The sequence below is a fragment of the Anneissia japonica genome, unplaced genomic scaffold (genome assembly GCF_011630105.1).
Source record: "Anneissia japonica isolate Jap-2015-1 unplaced genomic scaffold, ASM1163010v1 scaffold26_len2425191_cov177, whole genome shotgun sequence".
Lineage (NCBI taxonomy): Eukaryota > Metazoa > Echinodermata > Crinoidea > Comatulida > Comatulidae > Anneissia > Anneissia japonica.
The window spans coordinates 1,665,793-1,679,797 of record NW_022685220.1 but is presented as its reverse complement, the minus strand read 5'-3'; the positions used below and the strand labels follow the sequence as shown (position 1 = coordinate 1,679,797).

Genomic DNA, 14,005 nt, shown 5'->3' with positions numbered 1-14,005 from the left:
TGCTTTCAATTCTATTAATATTAGTTTTGTCACCTGGTGCCCACATTGCACAACAATAGTAATAATTGGAAGAATCAATGCTTTATATACATTTAACATTACAGCCCATGACATATTTTTACTACACTTATTAATAAAACCTAGTAATTGTGATGATTTAGAACAAATATAATTTACTTGTTTATAGCATGAAAGTTTATTATTTATAAAAACACCAAGTAATTTAAATTCATTTACTTTTTCTAAGTAAATATTATTTATTTTATAATCCCATTTAATTGGGTTCTTACTTATATGCATAGTAGCACATTTAGAGGTAATTTATTGACAACTGACAAATTGTATATCATGTCAAGATCTTGATGAAGAGCATACAGTCCCTAATATTATTGATTTGGTGGGAGAGAGTATGGTCATCTGCAAACTGAAATATTGATGATGAGATATCATTTACAATGTCACTAACATAAATTAGGAAGAGAAGCGGGCCCAACACAGAACCTTGAGGGACCCCAGATGTTACATTAATCCACTCTGACTGCTCTCCTCTATAAATAACTCAGAAGAAGAATTCATCAAGAAAATGGTAATTTCTCATTTTGTATTCTTTTGCGTGAAACTACAATTTATGCCAATATTTTTCCATTGTTTATAATAGAGTAATGCATATTCATTTTTTCTAAAAAAAAATCATTATTAGTGAAATTTTGCCGGGAATGGGGCTTTAAACTTACAGAATACTCATCACAGTTTAGCAGTTCTCTTTCATACACCGATTTTGAATTTCAGTGATTATTGTATGTCAATAAAATTATTTGATGGGATAGTAACTTTGGTATGGAGTTACAACTAGCCATATAATATTCATACACAAGTGTCACATTTATTTATGTATTAGGCAATAGTAGAGTTGCATATCATACACTAGTGGAAATTATTATAAGGAGGTCAGATTAATGCATGAAAAAATTCAAAAAGGAATTTTTTTAATACATTATTCTAACCTTAGAAGGGGTGTCTACAAAACGAAGACCAAAGACCGAAGACCCAAAAATGAAGACCCCTATTTTTTTCTTTTATTTTGATGATAATACACCTGGCTGTCACAAAATCACAATTACGAGGTTATATGAACTTTAGTTTGTGAAATTATCAAAGGTCTTCGTTTTACAGACACCCATATATGGGTGTCTACAAAATGAAGACCGAAAAAAACGAAGACCCACATTACATTTTTTTCTCTCAATCGTGATGAAAATAATGATTTGAATCACTTCCATGCTAAGTATATATAGTATTTGTCTTTTTAGCACATTATTTCCTGAATCGGAGTCAATTTAATTATTTACTTTTTATTCCAGTTCCAAAGCAGCAGCCATAATGTTGTTCCATGGCTGGCGGCAGAGCGCGTCTTGGCGCTGCTGCCCTCCAACGAAAGTAAGGCTGTCCTAGCGGTACGCGTAATTTGGGGGCCTACAAAGGCCTTGAATACTTCATTCACAAACTTGTTTCATGTTAAAATAAGCAGGTAGGAATGTTGCATAGTGATGCATATGTGCAGCATCAGTCATTTGGTAGTGAAACCAACATGGAATGGATGAGATAATAAAGGGTCTTCGTTTTATAGACACCTTATATGGGTGTCTACAAAACGAAGACCGAAAAACGAAGACCCACATTTTTTTTCTCTCAATTGTGATGAAAATAATATTTTTAAATCACTTCATGCTATGTATATAGTATTCGTCATTTTAGCACCAGCGCCAAGACACGCGCTCTGCCGCCAGCCATGGAACAACATTATGGCTGCTGCTTTGGAACTGGAATAAAAAGTAAATCATTAAATTGACCCCGATTCAGGAAATAATGTACTAAAAAGACGAATACTATATATAGCATGATGTGATTTAAAAACATTATTTTCATCACGATCGATTGAGAGAAAAAAATGTGGGTCTTCTTTTTCGGTCTTCGTTTTGTAGACACCCATATATGGGTGTCTATAAAACGAAGACCTTTGATAATTTCACAAACTAAAGTTCAAATAACCTCGTAATTGTGATTTTTTGACAGCCAGGTATATTATCATCAAAACAAAAGAGAAAAAATAGGGGTCTTCGTTTTTGGGTCTTTGGTCTTCGTTTTATAGACACCCATATAGGGTGTCTATAAAATGAAGACCCTTAAGTATTCCTTTATATTCCTAATTTTATTCCGATGAAATAATGAAATATATACTTGGCAACTGTTTTATGATGATTTTGAAATACTTACAATAAGATAATTGCGAAATAACTGAAGGCGGCATTTTTCAGGTCTTCGGTCTTCGTTTTGTAGACACACATAGGGTGACGTCTATAAAACAAAGACTCTTGAATATAATTTCACAAACAGATGGCCAAAAAATTTTGTAATTTTGATTTTGTGACAGCCAGGTTCATTATCATCAAAATAAAATAGAAAAAATAGGGGTCTTCGTTTTCGGGTCTTAGGTCTTCGGTCTTTGTTTTATAGACACCCAAGGTCATAGTCTATCTTCTAGTACAGTAGTAGTAGTTTGGAATACTTAGTTGAGGGTGACTCTTAATTTGCGGGGTCTGATATTTCGCGTGGGTCTGATATATCGTGGTCTCAGGTCTTGCTTTCGTGGTCTGCTTTCGGGACACCCACAGCAAAACTGAGCAGCAGCAACAACATGCGTGGCATTTGAATAATAACTAAATCAGGCCTGTATCCAGGGGAGTTTTTTATATGGTTCGGGAGACCCCCCCCCCTTTTCTAGCAACTAATGCACTGCAGACCCACCCAGGCACATATCTGCTTTTATAGCATTATTTAGACCCATAGCACAAAAATCCTCTTGCTTTGGGGGTTTCTCCGACCCCACTAGGGCCTAGCTAGGCTAGGGCTTCGACCGTGGAACTCACGCCCAGAAAACCTCTCCTTTGAAGAACCTGGCTACGGCCACGGGCTTGTAATTATAAGGCAAAGCCTACTGAATCTGATGTAAAATGCTACTGTGTTATATTCAACATGTTAGCTTCAATTTCAAGTTCCTGATTAATTAACATACTACTGTACTATACTTACTTCCTAAGTACGATAAAAACTCTACATCTCAGTCAGTCAGTTCCTTATTCATACAGTACATGGCCATTAGTCGCTCGCTAAATATGGAGTTGTTTACTTTGTTGCTGCGTGACATCACACTCAGCAACCTTTATTGGTAACGGACTCTCGACCAATCAACAATAAGGCCGCTGGATGGATTATTATTAATACACAATCATGAGATTAAAGAGAGATGCACTAGGCCGAGTGAAATTAGATGCACTTTCATTAGGAAGATGTAAAGAAAAATGCAATTATCTATTTCAATTGCTTCAATTTAAGTATGTTATTAAGTTACTCTAATTTTCAAAAAAATAAAATGAGAGTGGAACCCACTATTTTTATTTTAAATTCAATACAGACATTAAAAAAAAGAATTTTATTAATGAGGTCTTTGTGAATTGTTCTGTACTCAACATCTCTGTTGGAAATAACGTGTAATAACTTAATCCATACATATCAATAAACAACATTAGAAAACCATAATACTTTTAATAATGGATAGGCTAATTTTTTTTAAATACATTTTTTGAATTTATATTAATACATTTGACAGTAAATAATAATTTTGAATAATAATAATATTTTGATGTTGTTTCGACGTTGAATAATAATGATAATAATAATAATAATGATGATGATGATGATGATAATAATAATAATAATATAACAATGATAATAAAAATAATAATAATGATAATAATAATAATAATAATAATAATAATAATAATAATAACAATAATACTGTAGTATAGTAATAGTAATAAATATAATTATAATAATATCGAATTAAGAGACGCTTACTTTATAATTTCAAAAACAAAATTTAATGACAAGAAAGATCGACGTTTCGTGTCCATCATGGAACCATTCTCAAGATCAAGTAAATTGAAAAAACTAAAAACAAAAATAAAAAGTAGGGTGTCTCCGCTATGGCTCCACACAGCAGGCCCTATTGATATGTTAATTAATTAGTTTTTTTTTTAATTTTTGTTTTTAGTTTTTTCAATTTACTTGATCTTGAGAATGGTTCCATGATGGACCCAGACGTCGGTCTTTCTTGTCATTAAATTTTGTTTTGAAAATATAATAATATATATATCAATAATAATAATAAATAAATAAATAAATATTCATTATATACAACTAAAAATGGTTTTGCAGTTTGTATTATAATTAGAAAAACAATAATATATAATACTGTAATAATAATAAATAGATGTTCACTTTGGGGCTGCAGATAGGTCTTCTGTTAGAAGGGTGTTGGAGACACAGCCGTCCGTGCACATAACATCTATGTCCGTCGTATGAATAGTCAAACATTACAAACGCGAAAATTATACAGCAGTATTCGGTTCTATAACCTGGGTCTATGATAAGAATTGGTAGGCAGGCCTAGTCCAAAAAATGCCCGAAATTAAAGCCTAGGGATACTATGTGTGTTTATTGATTAAAGGTATGTATGCCAAAGCTTATTCAATAAGTATTGACAATGATCTTCTATACTCTCTTGCTAGGCTAGAAGGGCCTAGCGATAATAATAGGCTTGCCTAGCCGCAAGGCCTTGGCTAGCCTAGTTAGGCCTATCTATCACAGTATCGGTTAGGGGCCGCCTTAACTACGGCCGACTTAAATCGAACATTCCGTTCGCGGTTACTAGCGTCTAGCTAGCCTAGCCATTTTAAATCGGCTCAGATTTGGGCGGTGGATGGAAGTGACAACATAATGTCAGCGGGGTTGGAAAAGGCGATCAAAAGGAAAATAATCCCTTACACACTGGACCAAAAACGGGAGGGAATTTCTTTGCCGCCTTCTAAAATTTTGTGCATAAAATATGTGTTAAAAAAATATCTCTTTTTTTTTATAGTTTAAATAGCTTTAAAAAAATTGGACAATTGCAGCGGCAGCGGGGAAATTAAGTCTCCCATCTCCTGTCCCCTCCCCCTCCCCCTCCCATCGAAAATACACAGACTTCCGTTGGACAACTTAGCCATCCTTTGATCAAATTCAGATGCTTTTGTACTTTATTCACAGTTGATGAGTATAGGCCTATGTGTCTTAGTATATTTTTCAGATATTGAACGTTTACTAGGAAGATGAATATATCAGCCGGTAGAGACCAACAAGTAAGCCTCGCTTCACACACATTAATGGTAGAAGAATACATAGCTGAAATATCAGCAAAGCAAGGAAAAACAGTCAATCTCAGTCATCGAAATCTTAAAATCCTACCCCCAGTTATCCAACGACTTACACACTGCAGACGACTGCTTCTAAATAACAATGATTTAATAATGCCACCTTCTGAACTGATATCGTTAGTAAATCTTCAGGAACTATCATTGGACCATAATAGCCTTACAATGCTTCCATCGGGAATCGGACAATTGACTAATTTGAGGTACTTTAGCGTAAGCCATAATCAATTGGGATTTCTTCCGCCAGAAATTGGGGACCTGAAAAGTTTAGAACAGCTATGGATTGTTAATGCTCAGCTTACAGCATTGCCGCCTGAGCTAGGCTTGCTGCATAGATTACAGAAACTTGGAGCTAGGGGAAATCATATCAGAGACTTGCCTTCAGAACTCTCCCAGCTCCAGCATCTACAGTGGTTGAGTTTGGCATCAAACAAACTCACGCACATTCCGGACTGTTACTCTAAACTTCATAATCTATCTTATCTTGATGTAAGTGACAATGATTTGGAAATGATGCCACTATGTTGTCTAAAGCAATCCCGGTTGAATACATTATTGGTATCTAAGAATAAAGTGACTTCTGTACCTGATGACCAACTTGTTGGACTTGCAAAACTGACTAAGGTGGATTTACGGGATAATCCATTCAAAGACAGACCAAACCATTGGAAGGTACAATCGCACTACTTTGCTTTGGGAAGACTTTTTTATACCTTTGTTTTACAAATTTATTTTTGCATAGACCGTCAGAGGAGGGCGAAAAAAATAATAATAAAATTTGGTTTTCTTATTTAGGCAAATGGTTTTGCCAAAAACATCCAGACGGAGGAGAAAATACAATTAAAATTTTATTGGTGAACGTAAATGATTAATGGGATGGTTATATGCCTTAAAATTATATAATTAGGGAGAAATATGCATAGTTATTTCAAGGCAGCGGCCGGCATGATAAAAATAAGGAAAAACTTCAATTCTTTTCTGAAATTTCAATTTTTTTTTGTGGCAGCGGGTGTGCTAATTGGCCAAAAATAGAATTTAATTTTTATTTGAAATCATCATTATTGCCGGGCTCGCTAAACAAGTTATAAAAACGTCTCACCTTATCAATTTTTTATGCATTTGTTATTAAATTTTTTTTTTCTATGTAAATTTTATTTATTTTAGTAAAGGAATAAGCAAATATATAAATGAAAGTATGTATGAATGAATTTGTGAAAGAGTAAACAAATGAATAAATGGATGAATGAAAGATTGAATATATTATATATTGAATATGTGAATCTCACCTTATCAATTTTTTATGCATTTGTTATTAAATTTTTTTTTTCTATGTAAATTTTATTTATTTTAGTAAAGGAATAAGCAAATATATAAATGAAAGTATGTATGAATGAATTTGTGAAAGAGTAAACAAATGAATAAATGGATGAATGAAAGATTGAATATATTATATATATCATGATCTTTGACAAAACTAATGGAAGTGTAAATTTAAATTCAAATGAGAGAAAATAGTATGTAAATTGGGCCTAATGTCTGATAATATTTGCCTAATCCTCATTTTATTTCTTGATTTTGCAGGGATTGGGTTTTATCTTACTAGGATCATCTACTGATAACCAAGATGAATTACAGGAGTCTCTACCTGACTAAATGTTGGCAGTAACAGTATCAACATCTTCACATTTTCCTCCTTGATGGATATTGAGGGATTTGGCAGTGTCGGCCGGTTCCAAATGAGGTTCAGTGATAATATGAATGTGAATATGTCCATCATCAAATTGGTTAATGAGTGCAGGAGTAGGTTGATTATGGGTGCTTGTTTTCAATGCCCACTGCCCTGGATATACTGTTCCTTTGGATATACAGTATTGCTTATATTCTGGTTTATATATTCCCATAAAAAAATTATATTCATAAAATAACTTGTTTACAGCAAGAAATCTGAATTGAGAGCAAAGTTAGAATATATTGACTTAAAATATTTACGCATTACTAAATGAAAAGGCTTTAACAATATTGCTTCTCTGGATATACCACTGCCCTGGATACATTGCTTCCCTGGATACAATAACTGCTCTGAATGATATGCTCCAATGTATAAGTTGGCCTCAAGTTTTATATTTAAGTCTGATTTTATTACTACTTCACTGTACATAAAAAAACATGTTTTTATTTCATAAGGAAATAATTTAACGAAACTTGTTCCATATTTTATACTACAGTATTTGTTAGTATAGTCAGCGTTCTAAATTTTGGAATAAATTGTTTGGAATGAAATTGTCTCTGGTCACTTGTTTTTTGTGTATTCTACCTTTAATTATTCTCCCTTGTTATTCTATTTGTCAAGTTCTCCATGCCTTGGTGTTCGTTCTTGTGTGTATGCGTGTGATGGCAAAGTTTGGCACATCGTATCTGTAGTTACAAGATATCGGTAGTTGATACCATTGGCAGTATATACAAAGTTGGATATACTGTAGCCTGTAACCAAATTTAAATTTACTTTTAGCGAACTATCGTCATTATTAGGTATGTGGGATACTGTAGCCTATAGATCCTGGCAATTTAGCAATTAAATATTTTAACCAAAGTTCAAATTCTATCACAGTAAGTGCATCCAGAGAATAATACGCTACTGCAGTATAAGCAGCACCAGTTTATGATTGTTAAAGTTTTGACATGATAACTTAAAAAGACACTCTATTTTAGTAATTTTTAAAGATTTATTGACCAAATATAAAATTTAAACATTCACAGAGTAAAAACATGTACATACTAGATACAGTAGATGACAATTTCCACATTGTCAATCAATTCATTGTATGTTTTCAAGAGTATTAATTTGTGACCAAAATGTAGAATGTCCATACATTTTAAATACAAAGACTATACCATATTTTAGGGGTTTTTTTTTTATTCAGAATGGCTGAACATACTTGATGTATAGCAGTGGAACTCTAAATCTACATTCACATCGGATCCGTGTTTCCGATGTGCTGAATGCCAGCATCCCAGCATCCCTATTCTTACACACTAATTTGATCCGATATGTTCAGTAGGCCTCCCGTCCTGAACATTCAGATTTGGTGTGAATGAGGCTTAAAGGACACCGAAGCAGCTGTTAGACATTTAGTTATAGAGTCTGTACAAGACGTTGCCTATTTTGTTAGGACTGAACCAAAGACTCTGGGATTATAGGGTGAGCATCTTAAGTGCCAAACCAAAACTTCATGATTTATATATTTGTAGGTAACAAGCTATGTTGATGAAAATAATCATACACTCAAGAATTGTGTAGACAAATAATTGAAATAACAAAATATGTAAATTATTCTCTCCTTTTTGTACATATGGTACCTGTTTTAATATGACCTATACAGCATAACAAGTCTACTGAATTTAGTACATAATCCTTACAATGCAAAGTTGTGGTTTATTTTTTCTATAATAATTAAGAATGTGCTGGAACCCATCATAAAAAATGCATACTGTAAATGATCAAAAAAGCACTGCAGCACTTGTTAAATCTTTGGAGGCTTCAGTGTGGCATTTTATCCAAAACAGCGGTGGATGGCATAAAAAATAGAGGGGCCCCAGGGAGGGCCTTTCACAAACGGAGGGTCTACACCACCTCAGCCTACCATGGTTGGGCTAACATAAAAAAAGTTAATGATTATGGCACTTTTTTTATAATTTTCAAAAATTTAAGGTATCCGGGTCGGCTGGGCCCTTGAATCCGCCACTGCAAAAGGAGATTATTGAAAAGCAGCGCTTATTATAAATTATTGCTGTACATTATTATAATGCTACCATGTTTTGTAAGCCTACAAAGGCTTAGTTGACTTATTCCAACAATATTATTTTGTTAGAAATCGTTTGCAGAGGTGGATCCAAGAATTTAAAATAAAGGCGGCCCGGGAATGGACTTTTACAGTGGAAGGTCCACAACACCTCAGCCCCACCATGGTTGGAGCTAAGGTACGATATTTTATGGATATAGCACCCCTAGATTGCTGAAAATGGCCTCCCAGACTTAAATTTAATATAATTTTTCAAATTTATGTGGACAGGTTTAATCTGCCTATGGGTTGTTTATTAGTGTCTTGATGATAAAAAACATCAAGCCACATTTCTCCCTTTTACACCGACAAACTAACGCACTACATTTGTGGGTCAGGTCAAGCATTGTGCCTGTGTGAAAGGGGCTATTCTGTGCCTGTGTGAAAGGGGCTATTGTATCATATGTACTCAAAGACTCAACATTTACATTCACCTGTATGTATAGCACTTATTTGTCATCTATTAAGATCATTTAAGACTAATAATTGTAACCCAGCATTAATAATGCATTACCCATTCAGGAACCTAATCAGAGGTGCAGAAAATGTTATTCCTGGTCACTGGATACCAAGTTCCATAAAGAAAGTGCAACCTTGTGGTATCATAACACGATATAATTTCTAAACATAAAATACGTGACAAATATGGAGGAGAAATAACTATCATAAATACACAATAAAACGTAACTAATAATTCATACAACACAGAAAAAATTCTTACTATAATATTACATATAATCAAATATATACGGCCACACCAAATTAAGAGACTCCTAAGCTAACTTGATTAGTATAAGCATCAATGAATAATTAATTGGAAGACAATTATGGTGAAAAGAAAACAAATGGCAGTGTAAATTAAATGTAATTGGTTATAGGCTCATCATTTCCTAATGCATTGTAGTTGTGGAGACCTTGTAATGTCAAACTATCCTATCAGATTTTAGATGCCTGATTTCTTAAACAGCTTGCATTGTATTCTGCTTTTATTTTTCATTATAATCATTTCCTGATTTTTTTTTTGGCAATTACATCTCAATGCTAGCCTTGCTCACAAATGCTGTATTAACAATCTACATCATTTCATTATACAGTACAGTGCATCTTGTTTTTTACTGGCTCTAACTAGCTGACTAGTGTGGTGCCAATTTTTGGATTAAAAAAATAATACAGTATACTGTACCATATAATTTAAAGTGGTGGTGATGGATTTTTCTCTATGCCTGTTGGTTGTGAAGCAACACAGAACCACACATTGGTGGAAAACCATTTCCCCCTGATTAATACTTCTGGCAGTTCCCTGCCAGCCGTGATTGCCTAGCAGGCTGCTGAACCCCTCTGGTGCCACCCTTGCCCTGCCCTTAACTTAGGGTCTAGTGTTCCCTGACATGATTGTCTGCTTCTCCAACGGGGGTTCAGGCTTTCCCGTCAGGGGTCTTGTGAAACCCCACCATACACCCATCTGGTGCCGCAACTATGCTAAACATGCCAGCCTGTGACAGAACTGCTCGAAGTTACTCCCTGAACGTTTGAACCTCAATAAATATTTGTTAAATAAATATACTAAATGATCCAGTCATTCTGTTGCAACATATTTGAGAGCACCAAAACCATATTTCTTGGACAAATCTTTCCTGAATTCATCTTTTAATACTTTTAAACACCTGTGAATAAGACAAAAAAAATATTACAAAATAAACATCAAAATTCACAGTAATGAAGGGGAGCAGGGTAGACAAAATAAACCAATGTCAGTCACACAATGTGCAGAATAAAAACATTAACAAATAATAATTACATAGCTAAAAATTCTTAAGTTACATATCAACTGTATTGTTAAAGCAGACACGACCAACAGCTAATCAGAAAATATAGACATGTAACAGACTCACTTCCTGTACGTTGAGCTTGACCTGAACTTTGCTATATCAAAGCTTGGTGTATGGGGCATATGTATAATGAATGCATTTGGAAGAACTACAAATTCATACCTGATAAAAATTGAAACAAAGAATTTTATGTAATTATTGAATGAGATGAAAGACAAATACATTTTTTATATAGAAATTTCATATATACATTTTTCATTTGCACTAGTCAGGTGATCAAGCGGTTAGGCAGGGGCACCGCTAACTACATCAGCGCTGGTTCGAGCCGCTCCTAGCCCAGGGTTTGGTTTGTAGAACCAAGTTTTCTTGGATAAGGACTTACAATAATGGTCCAGTTTACACCTCCAGAAGAGTAGGGGGTTACCCCAATGCTTTGGTTCATTTCAGCCCCTGTGGTGGAATGATGTGAACATGAAACTACTATAAACGCCTCTTTACAGCGGCAAGGTAGGCACGGACCACACCCATACACCCAATAGTAATTCAACACAATGACGCTGCAAGTTATGCGTTATTCACCTTTTATTAACAAGTACATAATAACAACACATACCCCTGGGCATCGATTTCCATAATTTGTGCAACCTTATTCCAACCAAAGCCAACAAATCTTGGGTCGTATTGAGGGCAGTCTTTTTTCACTACAATGTACGGCTCAAAGTCAGTATCCCACTGGATCTATATATAAAGCGGAATAAAAATGAATACCAATTCACTTAAAATTTATCATCATTTATTTAGAAGATATTACTGTATTTATCAAATATTATGATATTAAAAATATTGTTAATCTGTAATTTTTAAGTACAGATTAACAATATTTTAAAAGTTAACTTAAAAGTTTGAAAAGTTACCTTTTCAAACATTTTACAAGTATTATGGTCTCCTCCATGGAAAATTGATTTGGCAAAAAAAAAGAAAAAAGAATGTGACCCTAGATTTTAAAGATTTTGGGTTGATCAAGCTTTGTTCTAATATAAAAATATGTAACATTCAATAACAATTACATACCTTGTATGGCATTGTTGATGTCCTCCATTTTGGAAAGTTAGTGGGAGCATGACCTTTCTGCCACACATGGTATCGAAACGTAAACAGAGAACCCATATCCAACATGTGCAATAGATCCGTTTTAGATTTAGGAAAATTTATACGGTAATGAAGTGTTTCAAATGCAGGAACAACCAAAGCCTGTAAAATATAATTAACAAGTTCAAATGAAGGATTAGCAACTAATTACTACTGTTTGTTGACTATAGACTTAATGACACCTTTTATTAATTCATGATAATAGACTTTTAAACAAACATTTTAAACTCATCTCTAATGTATGTATTACAGTATATAACATTTATATAGATTCTGTATTTCAAGATCGTATATTACTGCTTCAAAGCTCAAAATGTTTAAATTTCAGGAGGCATAGAAGGATATATGCAGGTTCAGAATAAATGACAGATCAACTGGTAAGAGAAATATTTTCTACAAATCAAAATAATTGGTATATCTAGGGGGACATGAGGGAGGGGGTGTGGGATGTTTAAATTTCAGCAAGCGTAGAAGGATATATGCGGGTGCAGAATATGAAAATTCTAGATCAACTGGTAATAGAAATTTTTTTCTACAAATCAAAATCAGTTGGCATATCTAGGTGCAGCAAAAAAATCAAGCACAGGTAAAATAAAAATCACCTCATATCATCATATTTTGCAAGCTAGTCCCCCTCACTTAATCATCACCCACCCCCTCCCCCACAATTCACCTTCAAATCCCCATTAGGGCCAACCTAATTTCAAGATTCCTATGTATGCTACTGATCAAGATCAACAGTAAGACAGATGATACAGGAATAATACAAAATTCCAATTTAACAATAAAGTTAAATGCACAGTTTTGTGTTGTTCACACCCTACCAACACCCCATTTCATAATCCATCCATACTCCCTCACAAACTCCCTACATACAAAGTACATTACCTTGTTTGTGTTGGCCACATCTAATGTGCCAATCATTTTCCTAAGGTAACTGTACAGTCCGTACATTGGCAAAAAATCGATATCCGCCAAGAAAACATATGGCGTCTTGACTTCTTTTAAAGCAATGTTACGTAGATGATTAACTGGGTAAAATTGCTGTAAATATAAGGACAAAAAGAGAATTAGCAAGAAGGAAGGCAATTGCCAGGGCCAGAGAAGGTTTGTTACTGAGTAATGATACAAGTTTGGGCTTCAAAAGATCAAGAGTTTAAAGGTGAAATCCTTGTTCAGGGCATGTCCCTGGCAAGTCACCTTATCCATATTTTCTATCTCCAGCCAGTAAAATTTTGGGTAAGCTTGCAAGCCACTGCACTGTTTACTAGCTGCAAAGAGTACATTAGTAAATGTGTAGTATGTACATAGAAGCCTGGGCATGATACATAATGTAGCCCAACATATTATTATAAATATTAAATAATTAATAATAATGGTACTATCTTTTGTGATCACTACACATTTCTAGAAGAGGTTATCAAGTATCTACCTACCCCATCTTTGTAAACTATATGGTAGCTAACATCTCTTCGACTTCTTAATATGTCTGAAGATTGTGCATAGAGTAAGAACTGCTGTGCATCTGCATCAGACATGTAAATAGCAAGACTCATTGGACCTGCAATCAAAGAACATCTAGCAATAGAGTAAAACATGCTATGTGACCCCACTAGAGGAACCTTGATCAACATATGTGGCAAACACAAGCCAAACCAGTCACTCGTCGCAAAAATCAATTTTGAGTTATTACCAAAGTGTCAGAGAGTAAAATAATAGCTATAAAATGGTAAAAAAATCATTCAAATCGGACATTTCATTATGAAGTTACAAGCGTTTAACCACACAGCTGTTTAAAGAACAATATATGAGAAATTAACCGTCAAAGTTTATGATTTCAGGCATTTCTCATGCAGAAACTATCTTTAAATCCTTAAAA

At 34.2% G+C, this 14,005-nt stretch overlaps 3 protein-coding genes across 5 annotated transcripts in view; 1 reads left to right on the top strand and 2 right to left on the bottom strand.

Moving 5' to 3' along the window:
* The window catches only part of LOC117109139, an 18,594-nt gene extending 15,424 nt beyond the window's left edge, over nt 1–3,170 (bottom strand). Inside the window, exon 1 of the mRNA XM_033251391.1 lies at nt 3,091–3,170. The gene's annotated coding sequence lies outside the window, so the exon portion shown is untranslated. The remainder of the gene's footprint in view (nt 1–3,090) is intronic.
* Nucleotides 3,171–4,413: 1,243 nt separating this feature from the next.
* On the top strand, nt 4,414–7,589 carry LOC117109124 (leucine-rich repeat protein SHOC-2-like). Of its 2 annotated transcripts, none has more exons than XM_033251376.1 (3): nt 4,414–4,567; nt 5,186–5,981; nt 6,891–7,589. In XM_033251376.1, exons 2-3 carry the CDS (start codon nt 5,208–5,210, stop codon nt 6,960–6,962), a joined length of 846 nt encoding a protein of 281 aa, XP_033107267.1. In that variant the 5' UTR covers nt 4,414–4,567; nt 5,186–5,207; the 3' UTR covers nt 6,963–7,589. The 2 variants fall into 2 exon arrangements, with proteins under 2 accessions (XP_033107267.1, XP_033107274.1); XM_033251383.1 differs by having other exon boundaries at nt 4,419–4,567; nt 5,174–5,981.
* A 423-nt stretch (nt 7,590–8,012) lies between these two features.
* LOC117109111 (LARGE xylosyl- and glucuronyltransferase 2-like) overlaps nt 8,013–14,005 on the bottom strand; it is a 15,621-nt gene continuing 9,628 nt past the window's right edge. The window contains exons 14-19 of one of the 2 annotated variants that reach the window (XM_033251355.1): nt 13,563–13,687; nt 13,015–13,170; nt 12,049–12,228; nt 11,591–11,715; nt 11,041–11,139; nt 8,013–10,812 (exon numbers count right to left, since the gene is read on the bottom strand). In XM_033251355.1, the coding sequence (XP_033107246.1) occupies nt 10,725–10,812; nt 11,041–11,139; nt 11,591–11,715; nt 12,049–12,228; nt 13,015–13,170; nt 13,563–13,687 (773 nt within the window). In that variant the 3' untranslated portion in view covers nt 8,013–10,724. The remainder of the gene's footprint in view (nt 10,813–11,040; nt 11,140–11,590; nt 11,716–12,048; nt 12,229–13,014; nt 13,171–13,562; nt 13,688–14,005) is intronic. The other variant, XM_033251364.1, reaches the window with a different exon arrangement.

Excerpts from the sequence above, each read along its gene's own strand:
- LOC117109124 (XM_033251376.1), top strand. The coding sequence starts at position 5,208 with ATGAATATATCAGCCGGTAGAGACCAACAAGTAAGCCTCGCTTCACAC. Across the intron at positions 5,982-6,890 it reads ACAGACCAAACCATTGGAAG|GGATTGGGTTTTATCTTACT; the intron begins GTACAATCGCAC and ends TTGATTTTGCAG.